General features: G+C 45.2%; 1 protein-coding gene across 4 annotated transcripts; it reads right to left on the bottom strand.

The window, feature by feature from the left end:
* Nucleotides 1–517: 517 nt before the first annotated feature.
* Nucleotides 518–20,879, bottom strand: LOC111839088 (alpha-(1,3)-fucosyltransferase 7-like). 4 transcript variants are annotated; one of them, XM_023802711.2, is made up of 3 exons: nt 20,682–20,879; nt 1,778–18,914; nt 518–1,652 (listed from the first exon to the last, which is right to left on the bottom strand). In XM_023802711.2, the coding sequence occupies exons 1-2, from the start codon at nt 20,686–20,688 to the stop codon at nt 17,851–17,853; spliced, it is 1,071 nt and encodes a 356-aa protein (XP_023658479.2). In that variant the 5' UTR covers nt 20,689–20,879; the 3' UTR covers nt 518–1,652; nt 1,778–17,850. The 4 variants fall into 4 exon arrangements, with proteins under 4 accessions (XP_023658479.2, XP_072572135.1, XP_023658478.1 ...); XM_072716034.1 differs by lacking the exon at nt 20,682–20,879 and having other exon boundaries at nt 1,778–2,392; nt 2,831–17,850; XM_023802710.2 differs by lacking the exon at nt 20,682–20,879 and having other exon boundaries at nt 1,778–13,730; nt 13,896–17,850.
* Between the last annotated feature and the right edge of the window lie 427 nt (nt 20,880–21,306).

Here is a 21,306-nt window from a genome sequence, read left to right as displayed (position 1 = left end):
AGATGGCTGCTCTTACGCTTGCATGGGGGTGATTCTGGCTGCTGCAACGTCTCTGAAATGGATCCTGAATATATATTGGGTGTTTGGACGAGTTACATGAATTTTAAGCACCTAGATATACAACAGCATGAAAAATACTCAATAAAAATATGTATTACTGTGTAATAGTTTTTGTTTTATGAATAAATTACATTAAAGTAATTTTAAATATATAACTTTAAAAAGCTTCACAAATTGATGTGTGCTCATAACTGCACCACGTCTGTATGTTTTTAAATCTCTTAAAGAGCTGGGTCACATTTTCACGGAATATACTGCAGGGTAAGCTATCGATAGTACACCCAGTTAATAGTATCCAGTGGGACTGAGCAGCCTGCAGCTACCTTTACAGTCCCTAGACAAGGAGAGTATGGAAAACGCAGGAGTTCCCCAGTGAAGGACTTCCGATCTCAGGGAAAAATACATTAATAGTGAAAAATCTGGTTTAGAATTTCAGTAAAACAAAAAAAGGAAAATATATAGCTCAAAATATTTTTATTTCGGAAAAAAAACACAGAAAACATCTGCCAATGAAAATAATGTATAGGCTTACGTACAATATACTAAAATATGTGGCAGATGTGTACAAAATGTGCCTTTTACATCTGTGCCACTTGGTCAATAGTCTGCTTATGTAACGCATCTAGGACATAAATATTTTCACCACCGGCTCACAAATTCTGACAATGATATATACCTTCAGTCTGAACTTCAAGTTTCTGAAGTCTCCACTAATCCAGATCAGTCTTAAACTAAACAAACGCTTAAAAAAATGCTTATAAAATGGCCTGCAGGTAACTGTTAAGGACAGAAACACTGCAAGTGGGGAATTGATGAAAGAAGAGCATTTAACTCCAGTAATACTATAAAATGTGTCAAACCCCCTTCTACAGCAGTACTCCAGGGACTTCCTGTGAGAAATTCTTCTTGAATAGTAGCAACTTTTATCTTTAACTTTAAATTTCCCGGTCAATGATAGTGACTAATAAAGCTAATTTTTCATTCAATGTCAGTCCAAGTTGACCTTATTGTGGCTGTCACCTACTTTAAATCTTGTTAGATATTTTCTGCGCATTAGTTTGCATAATTTCACCCGTTTCATATGAGGTCATAATCATACACACAAACCTGCTGCATAAAGACCTATCATTGTCACATCAGCCGGACAGGAATTACAGGAGTCTCCAATATAAAGGAGAAAGGGAGTTTTATTTTGAAACCTGAGCAACCAAGTCCCAAGGGATGATCCAAAGCAATAGTCAATAAGGAGGAGCTGGGTAAGTCCGAAGCCATGGGGGAGGCTGTCCGACAGGGAGGCACGAGACAAGACGCCAGACAATGAGGGCAAGCCGGGCTGGATCTGGACAGGCAGGCAAACACAAGCAGGGCAAGAGCATGAGGCAGGGCAGAGACTGAATGGGTAAGACGAAAGACAAGGTTATTGAAACACTCGGCACGGCTTCCTTTTATATTGCTGGAGGGGCAGGGAGCCAATTTCCTGCTGCTGCATGCTGCCCGCCCCTCTGGGCATGACAATACCCCTCCCCCCGGCAGCCACTTCCTGGAGGCCGAAGCAGGCGTCGGGGCTGGCTCTGAGGACACGGTCCCAGTTTCTGAGGGTGATCACAATGATAGGAGGAGGCAATCAAGTCAGGATCTAGGACATCTAACCCGTAACCCTCCCAGTCCATCTGAAATTGGAGCTCCCTTTCCAGAGGGAGTCCAGGAGGGCACTGACCTTAAACACCTTGTTCCTGTCTTGTAGCATCCAAGGGGGCAGTATGACGGCATTTATGTGGGGGTGTGCCATGCTGTATTTCACAGGCTTAAGCAGAGAGGCATGAAAAGCAGGGAAAAGACAATACATACTAGGCAGCAATAGGCAATAACTTTTTGGACTAATTGTACATGTTCCATAACATCTAAACATTATAACTGATCATGCAAATTTCTGCCACTTAGCTATTCACAGCTTGACACGTGAATCTTTGCAGCATGTACAGCAACAACCTCAAACACGCTGGGGGCCATATTTATTGTGGAAAAAAATCTGGTTAATTCAGTCAGTAATCACTAAATGTCAGTTACTGGGTTGTATATGGTACAATGGGCTGTAAAGTGTTGATGAGTGGGTTGAATGTAAGGCAGAAATAAAAGGAAGGGTCGTATATGACCCTGTGGGTTCCCCAGGGGTAACCCCTGCTTTGTAGTACGGGCCCCAGGTCCATGAAACACGAAGGTGGAAGAATTGGATCAGGTTGATTGTTGGCTTCTAGTGGGTCATATTGTCGAGACAAGGTGTCAACTCTCTGGTTTTTTGCACCAGGCAGGTAGAAAATCTTGAAATCAAAGCCTGTAAAAAGCAGGAACTATTATGCTTGGCGGACGTTCGATCGTGTAGCATTTTGCAAATGGTGGTCAGTGTTCACTAGGAATGGATGCTTTGCTCCCTCCAGCTAGTGGCACCACTTTTCGAGGGCAAGCATTATGGCCAATAGCTCGCAGTTTCCCACATCATAATTACATTTGGCTGGAGAAGCTTTTTGGAGTAAGAGGCACATGGGTGTCGGTGTGGTGGCACTCCAGCCTCCACTGGAGGACTGGATATTTTCCCCAGTTGAGAGACATGAGAGGCACAGCCACCAGGGTGAAAGTTCTGATAAAACGTTAATAAAAGTTAACGAACCCCAAGAACCACTGCAGTTCCTTTACCGTGCAGGGAAGCAGCCATTACTTGACTGCTTTGACATTGACATCATCAATTGCCAGGGATCCAGGTCAGATAACATACCCCAGGAACTTTATGGTCTGGCGGTGGAATCCGCACTTCTCTCCCTTGATGGTCGCATAATCGCTGGAGAACTGCACAGATTTGCTGGATATGCTACTCAGGAGAGAGACAATAAATGAGGATGTCATCAATATACGCCACCACACATTTGTTCAACAAGCTGGATAGGACCTCGGTCAAAATCTGGAAGATGGAGGGACTGTTTGCAAACCCATAAGGCATGACCAAATACTCATAATGCCACAAATGTGTTATAAAAGATGTCTTCTGCTAGTCTTCCTCATGTATTCGTACCAAATTGTAAGTGCTGCAGAGGTCAAGCTTGAATATCACAGTTTCACGCAGTTTCTCCAAAGAGGATAGTCTAAGAGGCAAGGATTCTCTACACTTCACAATAATTGCATTCAATGCCCGGTAATCCATGCATGGGCGCAACCCACCGTCTTCCTTCTTCACGAATAAAAACCCAGATATCAAGGGTGAGGAAGATGGGTGGATAATACCCTGCTTCAGCCCCTCAGTGATGTAGATGTTCATGGCCTCCTCTTAGGGTAGCAAGGGGGAAAACAGGCAGCCCCTACAGGAGGTCAATAGCACATTCACACACCCGATGTGGAGGTAGCTGGAACTACTGAGTTGTATTGAACTCATCCAGGTAATCGTGGTACCCCGTGGATATCGTCGATAGCTCCTCCAGTTCAGGGCTCTCAACGGAAGAGATTTTACAGGGCAGAGACAGGCATCAAGACAAACACAAGGGTGCCCATTGCCAATCCACCTGCGGGTTTTGTCCCCCGATAGTGATTAAGATCTGCAAAGTAACTTGGGTCTGCCTTGCCTGAGAAGAACAGAAAGGCCTACTTTGAGTCAGTGTGGTGTTGGGGTCACACAGGGCAGGCTGGGAGGAGATGTTGGGACTCTTCACAATAGAGGCAGAGATGGTTCTGGTACCTCCTCTGTTTTTTTGATTAGGAGAAGGGGACTCGACTAAGCTGCATGGGGTCTGACTTTTCCGCCTGAGAGACGGCAGCCATTGCCTGTGTCTCTGCCCGAGAGTGTTAGTGATGGTGATCATGAATCTTGGTATCCAGAGTGATGGAAAGTCTCACATACTCTGGCAGCCTTTGTTCTCTGCCGGAGATCACAAAAAGGTGTCCGAGACTGCGTCCCACGGTGGGGTGATCGAATACCTCCCAGACGGCACATTGAAGTTCTGTCACTGAGTTGAGTAGTGGGCTGTCTTCTTTCCAGAGGGCAGTGGCCCATTCACAAGCTCTTCCCATCAGCAGGGAGACGAGGAAGTGAACCCTAGCCACATCCTCCAAATTTTTTAGGGCCCCTGTCACTCAGAGACCCTTGGAATCATCTGAACTTTTCCCTCCTGTACAGTGGCCTTGAGCACAGGTGATGTATCTTTTGGCTTTGTGGTGGGTGGGCTGCTGCTCGACAACTTTTACCATTATCACAGTGCCATTGCCCCCAGTGGCATCCTGGTAATGCCATTGCTCCACACCCACCCACCCCGTCCCTCCCCCATGAACATCTTGGGCCCGACTGTCAGTTTTGGTTCTGCTTCTGACACTGCATCAGAGGCACATTTCCAGTGGCTACAGAATAGCTGTTGAGTCGTTGGTTTCAAAGCCAGGCAGAAGGAATCCTTTGAGACCAATGATCTGTAGCAGGTGTTTTTGTTTGAAATTCGGGAGGGAATCTGGGAAGCGTGTGGTGTCTGAGCCCCTGCGGTCAGGTTCACAGCGTGAGCTGCGGCCCGCTTGTCCACCGTGGATGTCATTAGACCTGTAATAACGGAACTATCTGCCGCTTAATGTCATTCCTCCTGTTGTTCATTGTCAGAATCCATCAGAATAATAAAGTAGCTTCAGTCCGGATGGCTGTGGACCTGCGGCGATGTCTTCACTACAGGACTATAATTAAATCCTATTCATGAATAGATAATAAATGGATAATGACCTAAAGAGTACAACTGGTGTGATCAGACTGGCTGAAATGCGTTTTATGTAAAAAGCAGTTTGCTGCGGTACATTCTTATGAGAGTGCTTTTACTTTAACAGTTTGTTATGTTATGTTGTTCTTTGTCATCATTGCTATTTATTCATTGCCTAAAGTGTCACGTTAGGAATATTTTTTCCTTTTAAGTAGAAAGTGTTCCCTTTGAGTGCTGTTCACAGTTGATGCTTATGACCTACATCAATGTTTCCCAATCCGGTCCTCAGGGACCCATAGCAGTCCATATTTTTGCTCCCTCCCAACTTCCTTCCAGACAGTCCACATTTTCCCTCCCTTTCAACTGCCGGAAGGAGCAAAAATGTGGACTGTCTGTGAGTCCCAGGGGACCAGATTGGGAGACACTGACCTACATGACGAATAACAGAAGCATTCCAGGCATTTTGGCTGCATTTCTTTTTTAATCATTTCCCCCCATGAATCTTGTACACCTTGATTTTTCTTTTGTTTAATTAATTAATTTAATTAATGACTGAATTTACACAAATTGTTTAATCGACACCTCTGCTCTGTGTGTGTTGAGCTCGTACGTTCTCCCTGTGGTTCCTGCAAGAAGCTCCAGCCAGGATGGATACAGGGGAGTTTCTAGCTATTGAAAAGATCAGGGGGCTAAGTCATGTTTATCTGGGGCTTGCCATTGTTTTTTTTTTCTGAAGGAAAACTGACATCGATGATGTCCATGGATGGATGGATGGATGGACAGACGGTTTGATTGAGTGTGTATTTCTAGCTTGCTCTGCTACAACGGAGTTACATGTTTAAAATTCACGCGAATCAGTAACAATCTAGAATTTTCAGTGGCACATAAACATTGGTTCCATTACAAAACCAACTTATCAGTATGCGGCACAGAATCAATACTTTCAGTAACTGAGGCTGTTTAATTATTGTCATATTTATTTCAACTTAACCTTTTTATTTTTAATTCTTAGTGGTTTGACTACAGATCACTGCCTCTCAATGGACATGTTAATGTCATGATTGAAATATAAACTATTCATGCTTTTGCAATCATGTTCAGCATTTACATTCCAGTTCATGAAGCTCAGCGTAAACTCATACATGAAATGAACTCACAACAGATTGTTGCTTATGACAATCAGTGAAGCCTGTGAGCCTGAAAAATACCCATAATTCCCACACAGAGTCTATACTCATACAAGCATTTCCTCGTTATCATTTAAAATGCCGCAGTACTCCCTATGTTTAGAAGGACAGACTTTCCAAAAGATCTTACTGGAAAAAGTGGTTTTGTTTTGCTATGTTTGGGAGTTGCAAAATTTCCTCCCCCTCGATGTCTTTTTCGTTTTATGGTAATGCATTTGCTATAGCTAATTTTAGGTTACTAATGGAATAATATAGACGTCGTAATATTTCTTGCACGAGCTGCAGATAGACGGCAATGACGTAGAATTAAACGGCGGTGCATTCGAAACCAGAACGGGGCACCTTGAAATATGAGACACCGAGAGTGAAAAGAATTAATTAGGAGATGCTGGGGTCAAGTACAGCCAGACGGCGGCGTCCACAAAAGCCACCGGGTCGCAGTGAAGGACAGGTCGACTTTTACGTATCAGTGGGGAGAGGTCCCCGGGACGCAGGGAATGATCGCCGACAGACCGGCTCACCGCACGAATCCGAATCAGTACTAGATCAAGCAGCAGTGAGCTCGCCTGCAGACCCTAATCTGCCCGGCTGGACGGTGGCCCCTCTGGCCCCGAGTGGCTCCTCGTGGGGGAATCACATCGCAACCCACCTGCTAAAAAATGCAAGTACATGGGAAGCCGCAAGGTCCTCTTCACTTCTCCTTGATCATTTATCAGGCAGCGATAAGTACAGTATGTATACAGCCAGGAAAACTCATCAGGTAACTGTATGAGGAGGCAAAGGATATCCTTTGCGACAGGCAGTTCTTTTGGATGATGAGCCAAATTAATCCATGCACGTCAGATTAATGGGTGGTTCTAGGTGAGATTTTATTGAGCACGCATCCAAAATAAGTACGCAGAACTGAAAATCAATACCCTTCCTTTTTAACATGATGCAGCATGTTACGTTACTTTACTCTACGGCATTGCAGTGTATGCTCGCTCAGCCGCTCGCTCGCTCCCAGCAGAGGATGCTCAGAAATTTCTCACCATCATTACTGGCTCCTGTCAGTATTTTCATGAACGCCCCTTATCAAATCGCCGAGCGTTTTAACTCTCCCCATGACCTGCCAAGGATAAAAAATTTGTTTACTGTAAATTGCACTCGGCTCCCGCTCAAAGACCATCTGCCGTCACAAACTCTGCTGCGCTCGGAGTTGCTAAAAATACGCCGGCTGATTGGTACCTGAAGAGAAGGGGGATCGGCGCTCCCCCGCTCCGGGGCCGTCGGAGCGCACGGTCTGGGGGGGTGGCACTGCGCTAACGTCAGACATACGGCCCCTCCTCACTGTGCTGAGAGGTGCCAAGCGACGGTGTCGGTGGAGACGTGTGAAGATCTGGGCTTTCCTGGTGGCGTTCACAGCGGTCCGACAGCCTGACTTTTTTCACAATTACCTAGCAGACGCTTGCTGTTCGGATCTATTTCAAGTGCACAGCGGAGTGGAGGGTCACTTTGGCCAGGCCCTGTTATTACACTTTGTCAGCTATCGAATACTGTGCTGCTTGTTTTATTATTACCAAGCTGATCTGGCTCTTATAACATGGAAGAAAAAAATGTTATCAAATCAAGTAAACTGGGGCTTTATTGTCACGCCAGCCATATTCAGTACACAGCATATAGTCACTTAATGAACCTTCCGCAGACCATGGTGCATATTCATGAATACATAAAGTACAGTATGTCGATGGACAGGAAGAGTGCAGTGGGGGTGACACATTGCCACACAATGATAAAGTGAACAGTATTGGAATGTTTAGAATGAGCGTTGATGGAAGTGTAGGGTTAGTAAGTAAGTATTGATAACAGTGGCAATTATAGTGCAAATGGCAATAAAGTGACAATTTGTATCATTTTTATAGGGGAGTGGACCAAGTACACAGTAGGTTTTAGTGGCGTGGGAGGTAACAGCTCTGTACTTCAGGTCAAGGAGCTGGGGACAAAACACCAGGAGAGACAGAGACAGGTGGAAACAATCAATATGGATAACTGGACCCATCTTACTCACTCTCCTGAGGTAGATAACAGACTTACAATAACCCCCTCCCCCCCACCACCACGACTCCAGAGAATTTCCCTGTTCGCTACTGCTTCCTGCCTTCCTAGACATCAGAACATAGGTCTGGAACCTATCAGAACGCAGGTCTGGTCTCTCTTTGGGTCATGATTGAATGGCTGCCATGCCGCAGAGCCCGGCGGATCGGGGCAGCAACATGACCCCAGAGCTGCCATGAGCACCTCACCTTGTAGGGGCCTGACAGGCCCACAGAGCCACGTCACACCAGTTATCCTCGAGACCCTGATTAATTACAGTGTCCCATCCTCGGTGGAGTGTGTTCAGCCCCCCAGTGGTGGCGTTGCTTTAACGAGGACCTGAGCCCTTAAAGTAACCAGGCTCTCAGAGCATTTTAACTCACTGTATTTATATGGTCCTTCAGATTATGTATTTACTGGGAGCCAGTACAACTGAATCATCTGGACAATAGCAGATTTCCAGCGAGATGAATGTTTGATGAAAAAAACAAAAAGCTCAAACAGAGTTGGTTATTATTATTATTGTTATTATTATTACTATTACCCCTCCACCATGTGAGAAGTCTCTCTCCTGCACTTCTCTTATTTGGTTCCCTGACAGTAGAATGAGCTTCTGAACCACATCTGGTCATCAGACTCCCTCTCCACCTTTTATAAACGCCTCAACACCCATCTGTTCCATGAATTCCTCAACTAGCTTAATGCCTCTTTAGATTCTCTGAATGTTCTCATGGTGCACTTCTGGTCCTTGAATAGTCTTATTAGGTTCTTGCTTTGTTGGAAGATGTTGCGTAGCTCCTGCTCCAGTACTGCTTACACTAGTAACTGGAACTTCGTTGGAAGCTCAGTCTAGCTGCACTTATGCATAAGTTGACTCCTTGACAGCATTATATTTGTAATGTGCAGTTTGTCTCACTTGTACATTGTTTTGGACAAAAGCCTCTGTTAAATATATTAAATGTAATAATAATAATAATAACAATAATATTGTTCTTTTTAGTAGTAGTAGTAGTAGTAGCATTAGGAGTAGTAGTAGGAATAGTAGTAGTAAAATTAGTAGTAGTAGTAAGAGGAGGAGGAGTAGCAGGAATAGTAGTAGTAAGAGTAGTAGTAGTAGTCATCAACATATGGAACAAGGCAGGGTAACTATTATTATTGTTGTTGTAGTTAGCTACACTAGAGGTAAGTCTAGATTGAAAATTAGGAAGGAGAAACAGATGAGCAAGCAAAAGAATAAAAGAATTAGCATTAAGCACAAAAAGTAGTAAATATATATACAGGAAGCATAAGGCAGAGAAGAAAAAGCCCGGTACAAACTGAAAAAAATGGACCAATAAACCGAATGGAGAAACAGCAATAACTTGAGCATGAAATGTCCCCTGACTTAAATAGAAGGCTTGGAGCGTGGGAGCATTTTCCAAAGTGTATGTATTCAAAGGCTCGCCTACAGTTTCAGCACTGAAGGTAATTGCGGTCGCGCGGCTCCCCAAATTGCCCTGTCACTGAGGTGCTTGTTTATGAGCAGCTTATTCCCGGGGCTGAGGCTCTCCTTCCATTGGCCGTAAAGCACGGAGATGCTCCGATTCATCACCCAATTAGTGAAGATGTGACAGGTCACCCCGCAGGGCCAGACAGATGCAGCACCAATCGAAACTCCGCCACAGTAACACATTACAAGTCAGAACCAATCCAGGACCGGCAGCAGTAACACAATGAACGTAACTTCTAATTCTGGAGAGAAAAGGGCCATCTAACTGCTGTGGGTATTTTAAACATTAATTGATCCTCATTAAAACACATCTTTGGCAGTCTTATGCCTTGTCTTTCGCATTCTTTTTTAGTAGTGATCATCAAAACTTTGACAACCACAATAATGATGTTCCCTAAATAATTTAACTTTAAATACACATTAAATAACTCTGGGCATGTTGAGTTGTTTTGCATAGTCTACCATCAAATGTATGGCAAGAATAGCAAGATTTTTATACTCTATACTGTATATGTACCCCTCCCACCGGGACCTTGCCCAGCATACATGCAGTAAGCAGTTGGAAGATGGTCGGACATGGACACTTGTCCCGTTTCTTAAATATCTACATAAGAACTTCTCATGGCTGACATTTCAACATGCTAGATCAGTCACTGTTCCACCATTTGACCAGGATCTGGCAATTTACAGACAGGGGAAATGGTGAGAATCAGGAAGCTTGTGTTTTTGAGATAATTGCTCATAGAGAGATCAACTGCTGCTGCCCAAACTATTTGTCAGAAGGTTTCAAACAGCCAAGGGAAACATTGCCAAATAACTCTCTTCAACATATAGAGTTGGCATCTGGGACAATTGCTGTTGGCTTAACAGAACATCCCTAAATGCATGCAAAACTCATCTAATTCATCGGAGGGCAACATAAACTGTAATGTTCCAAGAACAATCCTAAAAACATAAATAATTAAGTTGGAAGCATACCAAATCAGATTGTATGTTCTGCTAGCACTGAAAACTGGGAAGCAAGAACTCTCTGTTACCCTCCCAGCCCATCACGGTGATCGTGATATATTACTGTTTCCATTTTAGATAAGCTGTAATTCATCTGAACGTTAAGCAAACACAATATAACTCCAATAACTTTTGATAATACTGCTGAAATATAATATTGTATTAAATTGTATGCCTTTAATTTTAATTTTTTCTTTTCAGCGATGATTCTTTATATAGCCCAACCTTAAAGGATCAGCATGCAGCTCTTATTTTCTTTATAAATAATAATAAATCTGTAGTCTTGAGAAAGACAGAGCTGTCTCAGAGCTGCATCCAAAAATGCAGTAAACCACGGCGGGCTTAAGGCACAGACTAACGATGACGTCTTCCCCCTGCATTCCTGTCTACTGTGTCTTGCAGGACTGACCCTAACCATTTGTTATGGGCTTTGGGTTTCTGTCACACGCTACAAACTGACTGGCGTCTTGGTTTTAAATAGGCCTAGCAGGCTCACGGTATTCTCCTCTGTGCGAAACTACTGTCACGGTTATGTCTGGATCGCATCTGATAAAGCTGCATTACCATAAATTAATTATCTATCACGGACGAGGGAAAGCGGAAAACAATAGGCAATTTATTATTTTGTCATACTGTTATTTTGTGGACGTTTGTTTCAAAGGGGGGGATGAATAACACATCAGCGATGGATCTGGCACCATGACGTGCTGAGTGCAAAGGCCTCCATCACCCCAGAGAAGGTGTCACAAACATTCGCCCTCAGTCCTTCCTGCAGTCTGCTCACTGACTCACTGGAAGCCCAGCATCAAGGAAACTGCCCAGTTTTCTCGCAAATCACTGATTCCCCATAGGATTACATGCTTATTTAACCTATAGCACCCCCACCGCCACACCCCCTTCCCTGCAAAGCAGATTGAAATATGGGTAGCCTAGATATTAATATAAGCAGGAAAAAAAATCTTCCTTGCAAGGAGTTATGACTGGAGAAACTTTATATGAGCAAGGATTTTTTTAATATAAAACAATATGTAATTCGAAACTGGAACATCTGCGAAAAAATTAAATTACTGTTATATAGCATGGGCATCATTAGGCCCTGAGTATTTTAAGCCTAGCCCCAAGTATTTTAAGCCTAGCTGAGTATTTTAGCCCCAATGCCAATCAAAACAAAAAGTCAAGCCCCAGGTAGACTTAACTTAGACCCTGGCCTTTTCAAAAGCTAGAAACTCCCCCGTTATATAGCAAGTAGATTAGATCTAAATACTCAAATAATCATTTTCTGCATTGTTGGCCCGTGTAATACCCACTGTACTGGTCATTTTTGAGAAGCAGGTGCTCAAAGTTACAAAAGGGACTTCAGCACATTTAAAGCTGCCAGTCGGATGCACTCAGGGGCGCTGGAGGGATTGGGATACCCTGGCAGATCCAGGGGGCTGGGATACCCTGGCAGATCCAGGGGGCTGGCATACCCTGGCAGATTCAGGGGGCTGGGATACCCTGGCAGATCCAGGGGGCCTGGGATACCCTGGCAGATTCAGGGGGCCTGGGATACCCTGGCAGATCCAGGGGGCCTGGGATACCCTGGCAGATCCAGGGGGCTGGGATACCCTGGCAGATCCAGGGGGCCTGGGATACCCTGGCAGATTCAGGGGGCTGGGATACCCTGGCAGATCCAGGGGGCCTGGGATACCCTGGCAGATTCAGGGGGCCTGGGATACCCTGGCAGATTCAGGGGGCCTGGGATACCCTGGCAGATCCAGGGGGCCTGGTGCTTGACAGGGGCTCTTCAATACATAAAATTACATTTCGGGGGGCCCAGGATGACATTTGATCAGGGCCCCCAGAATTTCCAAGTTTGCCCCTGGGTGCACTGATGCAACTTGCATTGCAACCTGTTTATTAAGATAAGACAATGTTTAATTTAATTTAACGTGCATGTAGGTTCCGCTGTGAGATCTTTGCATATTTCATTTATACAGCAGAAATGTTTGTCAATACTATAAGTGTCTGTAATCATGGGTGCTCCTTTACAAACATCTGGAGCATTATTTAACAAAGTGTAATGTAACAAATGTTTGCCTAAAATTAGTGTTTTCTATTTCTTTTCAGGAAAATAAACGATTATAAAATGTTTTTCATTACAAATGTTCAAATAAAATCAATGGTAAAATAAGGAAAAATATTCACATAATAAGTAATCTTGTTACTCTTGTCACAGTTGTCATTATTTCAGGATTACGTGGGAAAATTAGATTACATATGAAAATGGAATTTGACACAAATCCATTCAGCCTGATTTGAAACAGAGCCAAACTGTTACTAATGGTTACTTTCCCTTTACAAAAGAACCATGGCTTCCCAGAAGAGAAACATCATAGATGATGCAACGTTAGCTACAGTACCCTGTGCTGCACTGCCCTCTGTTGGCTATAATCCATCTGCACAGCATTTTTTCCAAACCATCCTTATTCCGACTACTTATCCAGTACAGGGATGTGACAGGGCTGGATTCTATTCCAGACAGCAAGGTCACAAGGCAGAGGACAACCTGGATGGGACGGCAGGCAGTCCATCACAGGGCACACACATGCACACAATCAGACGCTAAGGACAGTTTAGATGTGCCAGCTCACCTAGCTAATCTTTGGACAGTAGGGGGAAAGCGGAGAACCTGGAAGTAATGCATACGAACATGCAGGCTCACACACAGGGTCATGACATCACCAGACCCCATGTGATCCTGAATGGGACAAGTGGTCAAGAAAATGGATGGAAGATAAAACTGCAGGCCTGCAAACTTTGATTTACCAAACTCATGCTTTACAAGCTTATACATATTTCAGTAGTTACTGGTAAATTATTTCTGCCTTGATAAGATTGAGGAGGAATAATATTGAGGAATACATCTTTTAAAAACACTGACTTGACAGCCAGTTAAAGGTAGGACCAGATGATTTATATTATGATACAACCAGGCTCCATACAAGTTTCAAGTGTTTATTTGTCTCATACACAATCATAATTTGTTAAACAATAAGAAATACAGTCATGGAATAAATTAAGAAGCCGACTGCCAGACGTGTCTGGCCAAGGCAGCAGTATGGGGCAATGAGACAGTGCTGCTCGGCCGGGAGGAGGCGTGAGGCGGCTTGGAAGCCGAAGCCACAATGTTGGGTGTGAGTGGCCTTGCCCATGCACCTTAACAGAAAAACAATGGTTCATTCAGCTGCACAGTCCATTACGCAATATCTCTTTGATGTGAAGAAAATCGTATGAATGTGCATAATACAAAGCTTGATTGCATGTTTACTTTTTGTTTGATCGTCATGATCTATATTTTTCTCTCCTTGCCCAGCTCCTTACCTTTTCTCTTTCAGAATCATGTTTCAATTTCCAGGGCCATCAACGCATTGGAAGGCCTCAGAAGAGTGAAATATTCAAGCAGAGACAGCCTTCTCCATGGTTCCATGGTTACATGCATTTTGAGGCATTAACAGATAATGACTGCACATTATCTGCTGGAGAGAGCAGAGGAAACGCTGAGGAAGCTGCTCCGCTTCAGGAAGAAGGAGCAAGCTTCCTCATCAGGAGATACCGCTGCACCTGAGGTCCCTGCTGCTCCTTCCCCTGAGGTGGCGCCCACATCCAAGCTTGTGGTTCCTGTCCTGGAGGTTCCTGCTCCAGGGGCTCTGCCCCCCGTGGTTCCTGCTCCGATGGTTTCTGCTCCAGCCCCCCTGGTTCCTGACCCTCCGGCTCCAGTCCCCCCAGTTCCACTCCTGTGCCCCCGACTCCCATCCTCGGGGATTTCCCTGATGGCCCCACTGAACCCCTCCGGTGCATCACCCCAGCCACCACGCCAGCGTGGCAGATCCCGGCCAGGTCCCCATCTCTCGGTCCCCCGGATAGGGAGAGGGCACCTGTGTTGGGGTCGGGTCCCACCCGCCCTGCCCCCCGGCCCACCTTTGATCCCCCTGACTTTGGCTCGGCGGTCACCTGCGGTTCATCCAGCTCCTGCTCGGCGGTCGCCTGCGGTCTCCCTGGCTTCGGCTAGGCGGTCGCCTTCGGTTCCACCTGCAGTGCCTCGTTGGATGGCTGTGGTCCCACCTCCGATGCCTCATCGGTCGCCTGTGGGTCCTCCGGCTCCAATTCGTCGGTCGCTGCTGTGACGGTGCCTTCGCTTTCCACGGCTTCTGTTCCCTCCTCGCCTCCTCCAGTTTGGCTTCTCGTTTCCCCCCATCCTTTGCCTCCTTGCCCCCTGCCTTTGTGCCCCCTGTGTTTGCTCCTTGTCCCTCTGTGCCTTTGTTCCCACCTGGTTCCTTTGCTCCTCCTCCTGTTGGTTTGTCCCCTGCTGTTGTCCCATCGTTGTCCCGTGTTCCTGTTTCTGGTGCCCCTGTGTGTGTCGGTCCTGTTCCCTGTGGTGTGTCCGTTGGTGTCCTGGTGCCTGTTTTGTGTGTCGGTCCTATTCCCTGTGCTTCGTTGACATTTTTGCTTTTGTTTCCCTAGGTACCGTTGTGTCTCCGGTTTCATCTCTTCGCTACCATTAGGCACGCCCAGATTGTGCGCCTTTGTGGGGGGCTGTCATGAAGTCTAACGTCAGTCTTTCTTGTGCGCTTTCTAATAATCCCCGTGTTCACTCGATTTCTTTGGATCCTGTAGTGCTTCCCAGCTTTCCAACAAAGAAAAGTAATTCCTGAATGTAAATTAATAAGGAAGTTTGAAAACATCAATAGGTAAATAAAAATCTTGTGGAACCAGTTTCAAAGTCACAAAAATGGCAAGGAGTCGCATACTTGTATATGTGGGGTGAATATATGAATCAGTCATAGATTCATCTGAAGCTAGTTTACTAAAGATTCAAATAAATAAAAATAAAATTAAAAATTTACACTTAGCAGAGCTTGTCATCTGCCATTTTGCTGCATAGTTTCCCGTCTGGTGAATAATACTCTGTGTGTACGGTCTGTGCTGTTTTACTGCATTTTTCATAGCCCAGTGTGCTGTTGTCAGCTGCAACAACTTGTTTGTGACGACAGTAAAAAATTCTTGAGGATTACTAAAATTGTAAAAATAAAAAAGATGAGTCAGAGCGGGCGAACCCGCAGGGGGCCGATGAGGCGTTGGAGGTGGGACCGCAGGTGGTCGACAAGGCGATGCCGGGGGACTTGCAGGTGACAGCAAAGCAGGAGCCCGAGGAACCACAGGCGAGTAGGGGGGTAGGGTGGGCGGGACCCGACCCCTGCGCCTATGTCCTCTCCCTTTCCGGGACACCGATAGGTGGGGTTCTGGCTGGGATTGACCGCGCCGGGGTGAGGGCAGAGGAGTCAGTTCCTTGGAGGGGCACCTTGGGGCCATCAAGGAGATCCCCGAGGGGTCCCATTCTAGGTCCTCTTCTCCCTCCATCAAAGGAGGCGGAGCCGAGACCTCGGGTGGAGCTGGAGCCAGAGCACCAGGCGCGGGCGGAGCCTCAGGCAGAGCTGCAGGTGGAGCAGGAACCTCGGAGGGAGGCAATGCTGCAGAAACCTTGGAGGGCGCCGACGCCGCAGGAACCGCCGACTCGGGACCAGCAGGGGGCACCGCAGGGTTCTCAGGCGGAGCCTCGCTGGGCGGTGCGGCAGCCACCAGGACAAGCGGATCAGGCACAGGAAGCACAGGTGGGACAGGCACAGGAAGCACAGGCGGGACAGGCGGGACAGGCACGTCAAGCAGGTCAGGAACATCTTGTATGAGCAGGTCAGAAACATCCGGTATGGGCCAGTGAGGCCCCGCAGGGGGCTGAACATCGATGGCCGCGACAGGAACTGCTAAAGACAGACCCAGGGGTTGCATCATGGCAGCAGGCGTTGCCCTTTTAAAGCCCTGTGGAGCCCGTGGAATGGCATCCCAAACCGACCAGGCCCTTTTAAAATCCAGGCGTGCTTCCCGGAAGGGGTATGCTGCTAGCGGTGGCAGCTCAGTGGCCGTAATGCGGGCTTTGGGCACCTGAGTCCGCGAAGCGGCTGTGGCGACGTCTAGGGGGAACACCGCTGGGTGTCTGATTGATAGAACATCCTCCCGATATTCAGCAGGGGAAGAAGCGGCAATGGAGACGGACCCCAGAAAGATGGTGGACTCTCCTTCTGGTCTTCTCTCTTTCCGCTTCTTCTTTTTCCTCCGGTTCTTTTGGGGCGGTGAAGCTGGAAGCACCTCAGAAACTTCAGGTAGGCAGTCGGTACCCTCCCTGGCAGGCTGCATGACCAGCCGGAGCCGCCTCTCTGTCATTATGTCCGTGAGCTGCCAGAGATTTTTACGGACAGCACGAAATGTGTCCGTGCTTCTGGGTGGGGACATCCCACTGAGGAGGGTCCCACTCCGGCTGCGGGGTCCTCCCAGACCTCGGGTTGGTTGAGCCAGTATAAAACTTATTGCAGCAGACCCAGGCGCTGGTCCTCGATCTGCCGCGGTGCATCTTGAGGGAGATCCGTCATTCTGTTACGACCGCTGTCCGGTGAGTAGGCAGGAAGCGGGTAAGGACGAGGCAGGCAGGAAGCTTGTAAGGACGAGGCAGGCAGGCGAAGATCCAGGACACAAGGGCTTATTTATGGGGAAACCAGTGAAGTACAGGGCAGCGACAAAGTAACATTAATGACAGATCTGGGGAAAACGGACTCAGACGCGCACTAAATACACAGAACATATCAGACTGATGGAAAACAGCTTGGCACAATCGGGAGCACACGTGGTTGAACAGGGGGCGTGGCACACATGAGGGGGCGTGGCACACACGAGGATCGTAAACGCAGGTCATGACAATCCTGGGTTTGTTTTGGATGGGTCTGGCACACAGGGACACCAAAGTGCATGATCTCAACAGTAAAGCTTCTTAGGTTCCATCAAATGAAGTCAAATATCTCCACTGTGTTGAAATATTCACAAAATACCATAACAGAAAGGTGCCACTTTGTCTTTGTTCAACATTTTCAATTTTCTACTGTTTCTAAATTATGGAAAAGTTATGAGTTTCAGTTCTTGAACTCATTGCAATAGATGGAAATTTAGAAATTGGACTAATTCAATATGTACAAAAATAGTCTATGTAAAAGAAAACCACATCAACATTTACATGAATCGGGTAGAATGGCAGAATCAGCATTAATATCAACATCAACAGTATTATCAACATCTGTGAAATGTCTACTAACAAATTGTAATGCATTAGTCATAATGATTTATTAATAAAGGCTTGATTTTTAAATTATTATATATATTTAATAAAAATAAACCACATACACTATATCTTGTTTTTTTCTCATAGCTATAGGAATGCTGTCCTAGATTAAGTTCATGGTTCATGCTTGGACCAGGAATCCAGGTCATCATAGATCTTTCTGGGTGGCAGGCGTTCATATATTTGACAAATTTGGCAAAATTGCTCTGACCAGCTATGGAACAATTTAACATAATAATCACTGCGCCAACGGAAGTATGAGTTGTATCGCTCTTTGTCTGAGGCTAACTCGTTTAAGAAAGTGGCCAGTTCTGTAATGGAGGCGAAGTCGTCCACGTGGATGAAGGAGTCTTTAGGAATGTAGGCCTCGTAGTTAGCTCGAGGTGGGCCCAACACCACCGGCACAGTGCCAGCCAGAAAGGCATTGTACCACAGCTTCTCTGTTATGTAGTCTGTATGCACTGAGTTCTCAAAGGCCAGGTAGAAGTAGCACTGAGAAATAGTAGGTAACACCTGGTCGTCATTTAGTGGCTTATTAGCCCATCGTCCATAAACCTCCACAGGGATCAGGCTCTTCAGACTCATGTATACTGTAGATCTTTTGTGACTTGACTGGTAGTTGCTGACCACCCAGCAGACCAGGGTTTTCTTAGCAGGGATAGTATAATTACCTTTGGTTGTTCTGGGAACCAGCTCCCCATAGGGCAGGAAGATGTCAGCATCACTCTGATATGTCATAGTCCAGTTGAACAGGCCTCCATAACGTCTCAGGTCCCCATTATGGGCTGGAGACTCCAGGGAAAGCCACACCCACTTTTGTGCTGGCAGGCGAGGAAGGTCAAGGGGCAGCTTGGAAACGCCATTTTGCAGTTCACGGTTGTGGTAGATCACCACGTCAGCCTGAGGGAAGAGACTACGGTTGTCCACAAGGTTGCAGCCAGGGACATGGTAACTGTCCCAGCACTCGTCCCTCTGCAATGTGGAGATGTTTCCAAAGGGCCAGTGCCAGATCAGAATGTTGACCTTCCTGCGTACTGTCTCCCGCCATCTTCCACTGATCGACCACTTGTATGAGACGCTGTAACTGATGACAAAGACCAGGACGAGAACCAAAAAGACATGGAACTTTCTGCATTTCTTGAAATCCATGGATGACACTGCAGAGGCATCATTTGACACTGTGGGTTAAGCAGGATGTGTTAGGAAGCAGACAGACCTTTTTAAGGTCTAGACTTCAGGTAAGAGCATTTCAGTAGAACAATATAATTGGGAAACTTTTTCAAGAGATAAATATTCTTAAATGTACATTCTTCATTCTCATAATGGCAATTTGTACCACGGACACAACCTTTAATGGACAAGACTTTACTGAATTTCAAGACAAATCAGTTCAGTAAGTGTTTTATAATTAAATTTCCATTATAATAATCAGTTCAATCCAGTTTATTTTTTATAGCGCCAGTAAGAACACAGTCACTCCAAGGCACTTGGTAAGAGTATGTTGTATCCATTACAACAGTACATCAATTGAACAAAATGGTGCATGAAACAGGGGAAAGAGAAAGAGGGAAAACCAGAAGACAACTGAGTAGAGGAATCAAAAACTCCCAAGTAGGGAGAAAAAAAAAACTGCGGATTCCAAGATCGACTGGCTGCTACCCCCCCTGGGCATGTTAGCATTATATAAAAACCTGTTTTAAAATAAAAAGCAGGGTGTGACCTGTCAAGGTTTGTAAGCCACACCCATGAATTCACGTGTTGTAAGCCACAGTCACGCTTCACTGATCGTCTCATCGGTTTATTAAATATACCAGTGCTCCATTTCCTGTTTGATCAGTGAAATACTAGTTCTTTCCATCACTTCCAAGTGAAGTTTTCTGAGTATCTACCATAGTGAGTATTTCTGTGATTTCCATTGTTAGCTGCCTTTCTTTATCAGCCTTCTACCTGTTTCTTGCCGTTGTCATTTCAATTCCGATTCTGCTGCTGTTCTGTCCTGTCCTGTTTTTTTGATGATTGCCTGTTTGCAACTTCAAGTTGTGATCCTGTTTTGTCTTTGGTTAATAAATGGCCAAGAAACGCTCCAGACGTCGACCTTTATTACTGCATTACGATCATCCATTATGTGTAAACAGAATATTGTGGTTAAGCTTAGCTGGGTCTAGTTGTATTGAAATGCAGGAATGCACCAGGAAGCCCCAGAATACTCAGAGACACTGCAGACAATTTAGCAACTGAGGTCAGCAGTGCAGAAATTATGAACTTACTAATACTTAAATAATTAAGAATTTCCTGGTTCTTTTATTTTTATGTTAACATGTCATCAAGTAAAACATATTTTAAACAAAACAATAATGATGTGAATAAGAAAAAGGTTGTAACGTGTTTTTCTCAAAAAATGTATATATAACACCAGAAACACCATCATTTCTTTTACTGTAATATATATAATTATATCCTGCTGGTCACGTCCGCCTGACCCTCCTGCTCCTCCCTAATGTGACCCTCATAGGCTGTGCTTGTTGCTTGTTAGTCTTTGTATCTAAGTACCCATGTGTCTCATTATCCCCAGTCTGGTCATTAATGTCCTTCCTCCTGTAAGCCCGTGTCCTTCCCCATACTAGCCTTCTCGTTTTGACCCCTCCCAGTCTTGCTTTGTTTCCCTGTCTGCGTGGTTGAAAAAAGACCCTTTTGTCTGTCTAATGTCCATCTTTGAGTCCTTCATCCCGCATGTTGTAACAATAGCTACGTCATTACTTTCATTTTTAATATAAATAAAATTCACCTTCTTTTTTGTGCACTAATTCTGTACTTTGTTTTGTTACCTCCATTTCAATCACTTGAAAAGCAGAACTTCAATATAAGTAACTGATCAGCTCTAAGTTGAACATGAAGGTGGCTTCTCCCTGACGAGGTGTGTAATCTGTAGCTTCCTCTCCGCTTACCTGCCATGTCGCCTTTGTGCTGATGACCAGTCTGTAGTCAGTGCCTGGACTCTGGGCTCCTTTATCTATCTCACCTCAGGTTATGGGCTTCCAGAGAGGAGCTGGACATCTCCTCATACATACACAAGTGAAAAGTGTATTCTATGGTGTCTTATGGCATCTCTCTCTCTCTCTCTCTCTCTCTATCGTGCTCTCTCTCTCTCTCTCTCTCTCTCTCATGATAACTGAAATACTACAAGTGAAAAGCCATACATACCAGTGGAACTTGCTGTGCCAGTCAGATATATGAGTTTATATATTAAATATATATTAATATTATATATACACATATAAATATATATATATTAAATTAATATATAAATTATATATTTGTATATCAAAGTCTAATAATGGTATTTCATGGAAAAAAATGTTGTAAATCAATATCAAAGTAATGTAATTTCTGAATTTAATGAATTAGTGTAAAAACATCGATAGATAAATAGAAATCTTGTCGAACCAGTTTCACAGTCACAAAAATGGCAGGAAGTCACACCCTTGTGTAAGACGGGGGTGGTGCAGATGCAAGGCTGGCTGGTACAAGACCAAATTTATTGGTTAGTACAGCATTTCTCAAACGTATTTG

This window comes from Paramormyrops kingsleyae, chromosome 9 (genome assembly GCF_048594095.1).
Source record: "Paramormyrops kingsleyae isolate MSU_618 chromosome 9, PKINGS_0.4, whole genome shotgun sequence".
Lineage (NCBI taxonomy): Eukaryota > Metazoa > Chordata > Actinopteri > Osteoglossiformes > Mormyridae > Paramormyrops > Paramormyrops kingsleyae.
This window is presented reverse-complemented; position numbering and strand designations above follow the sequence as displayed.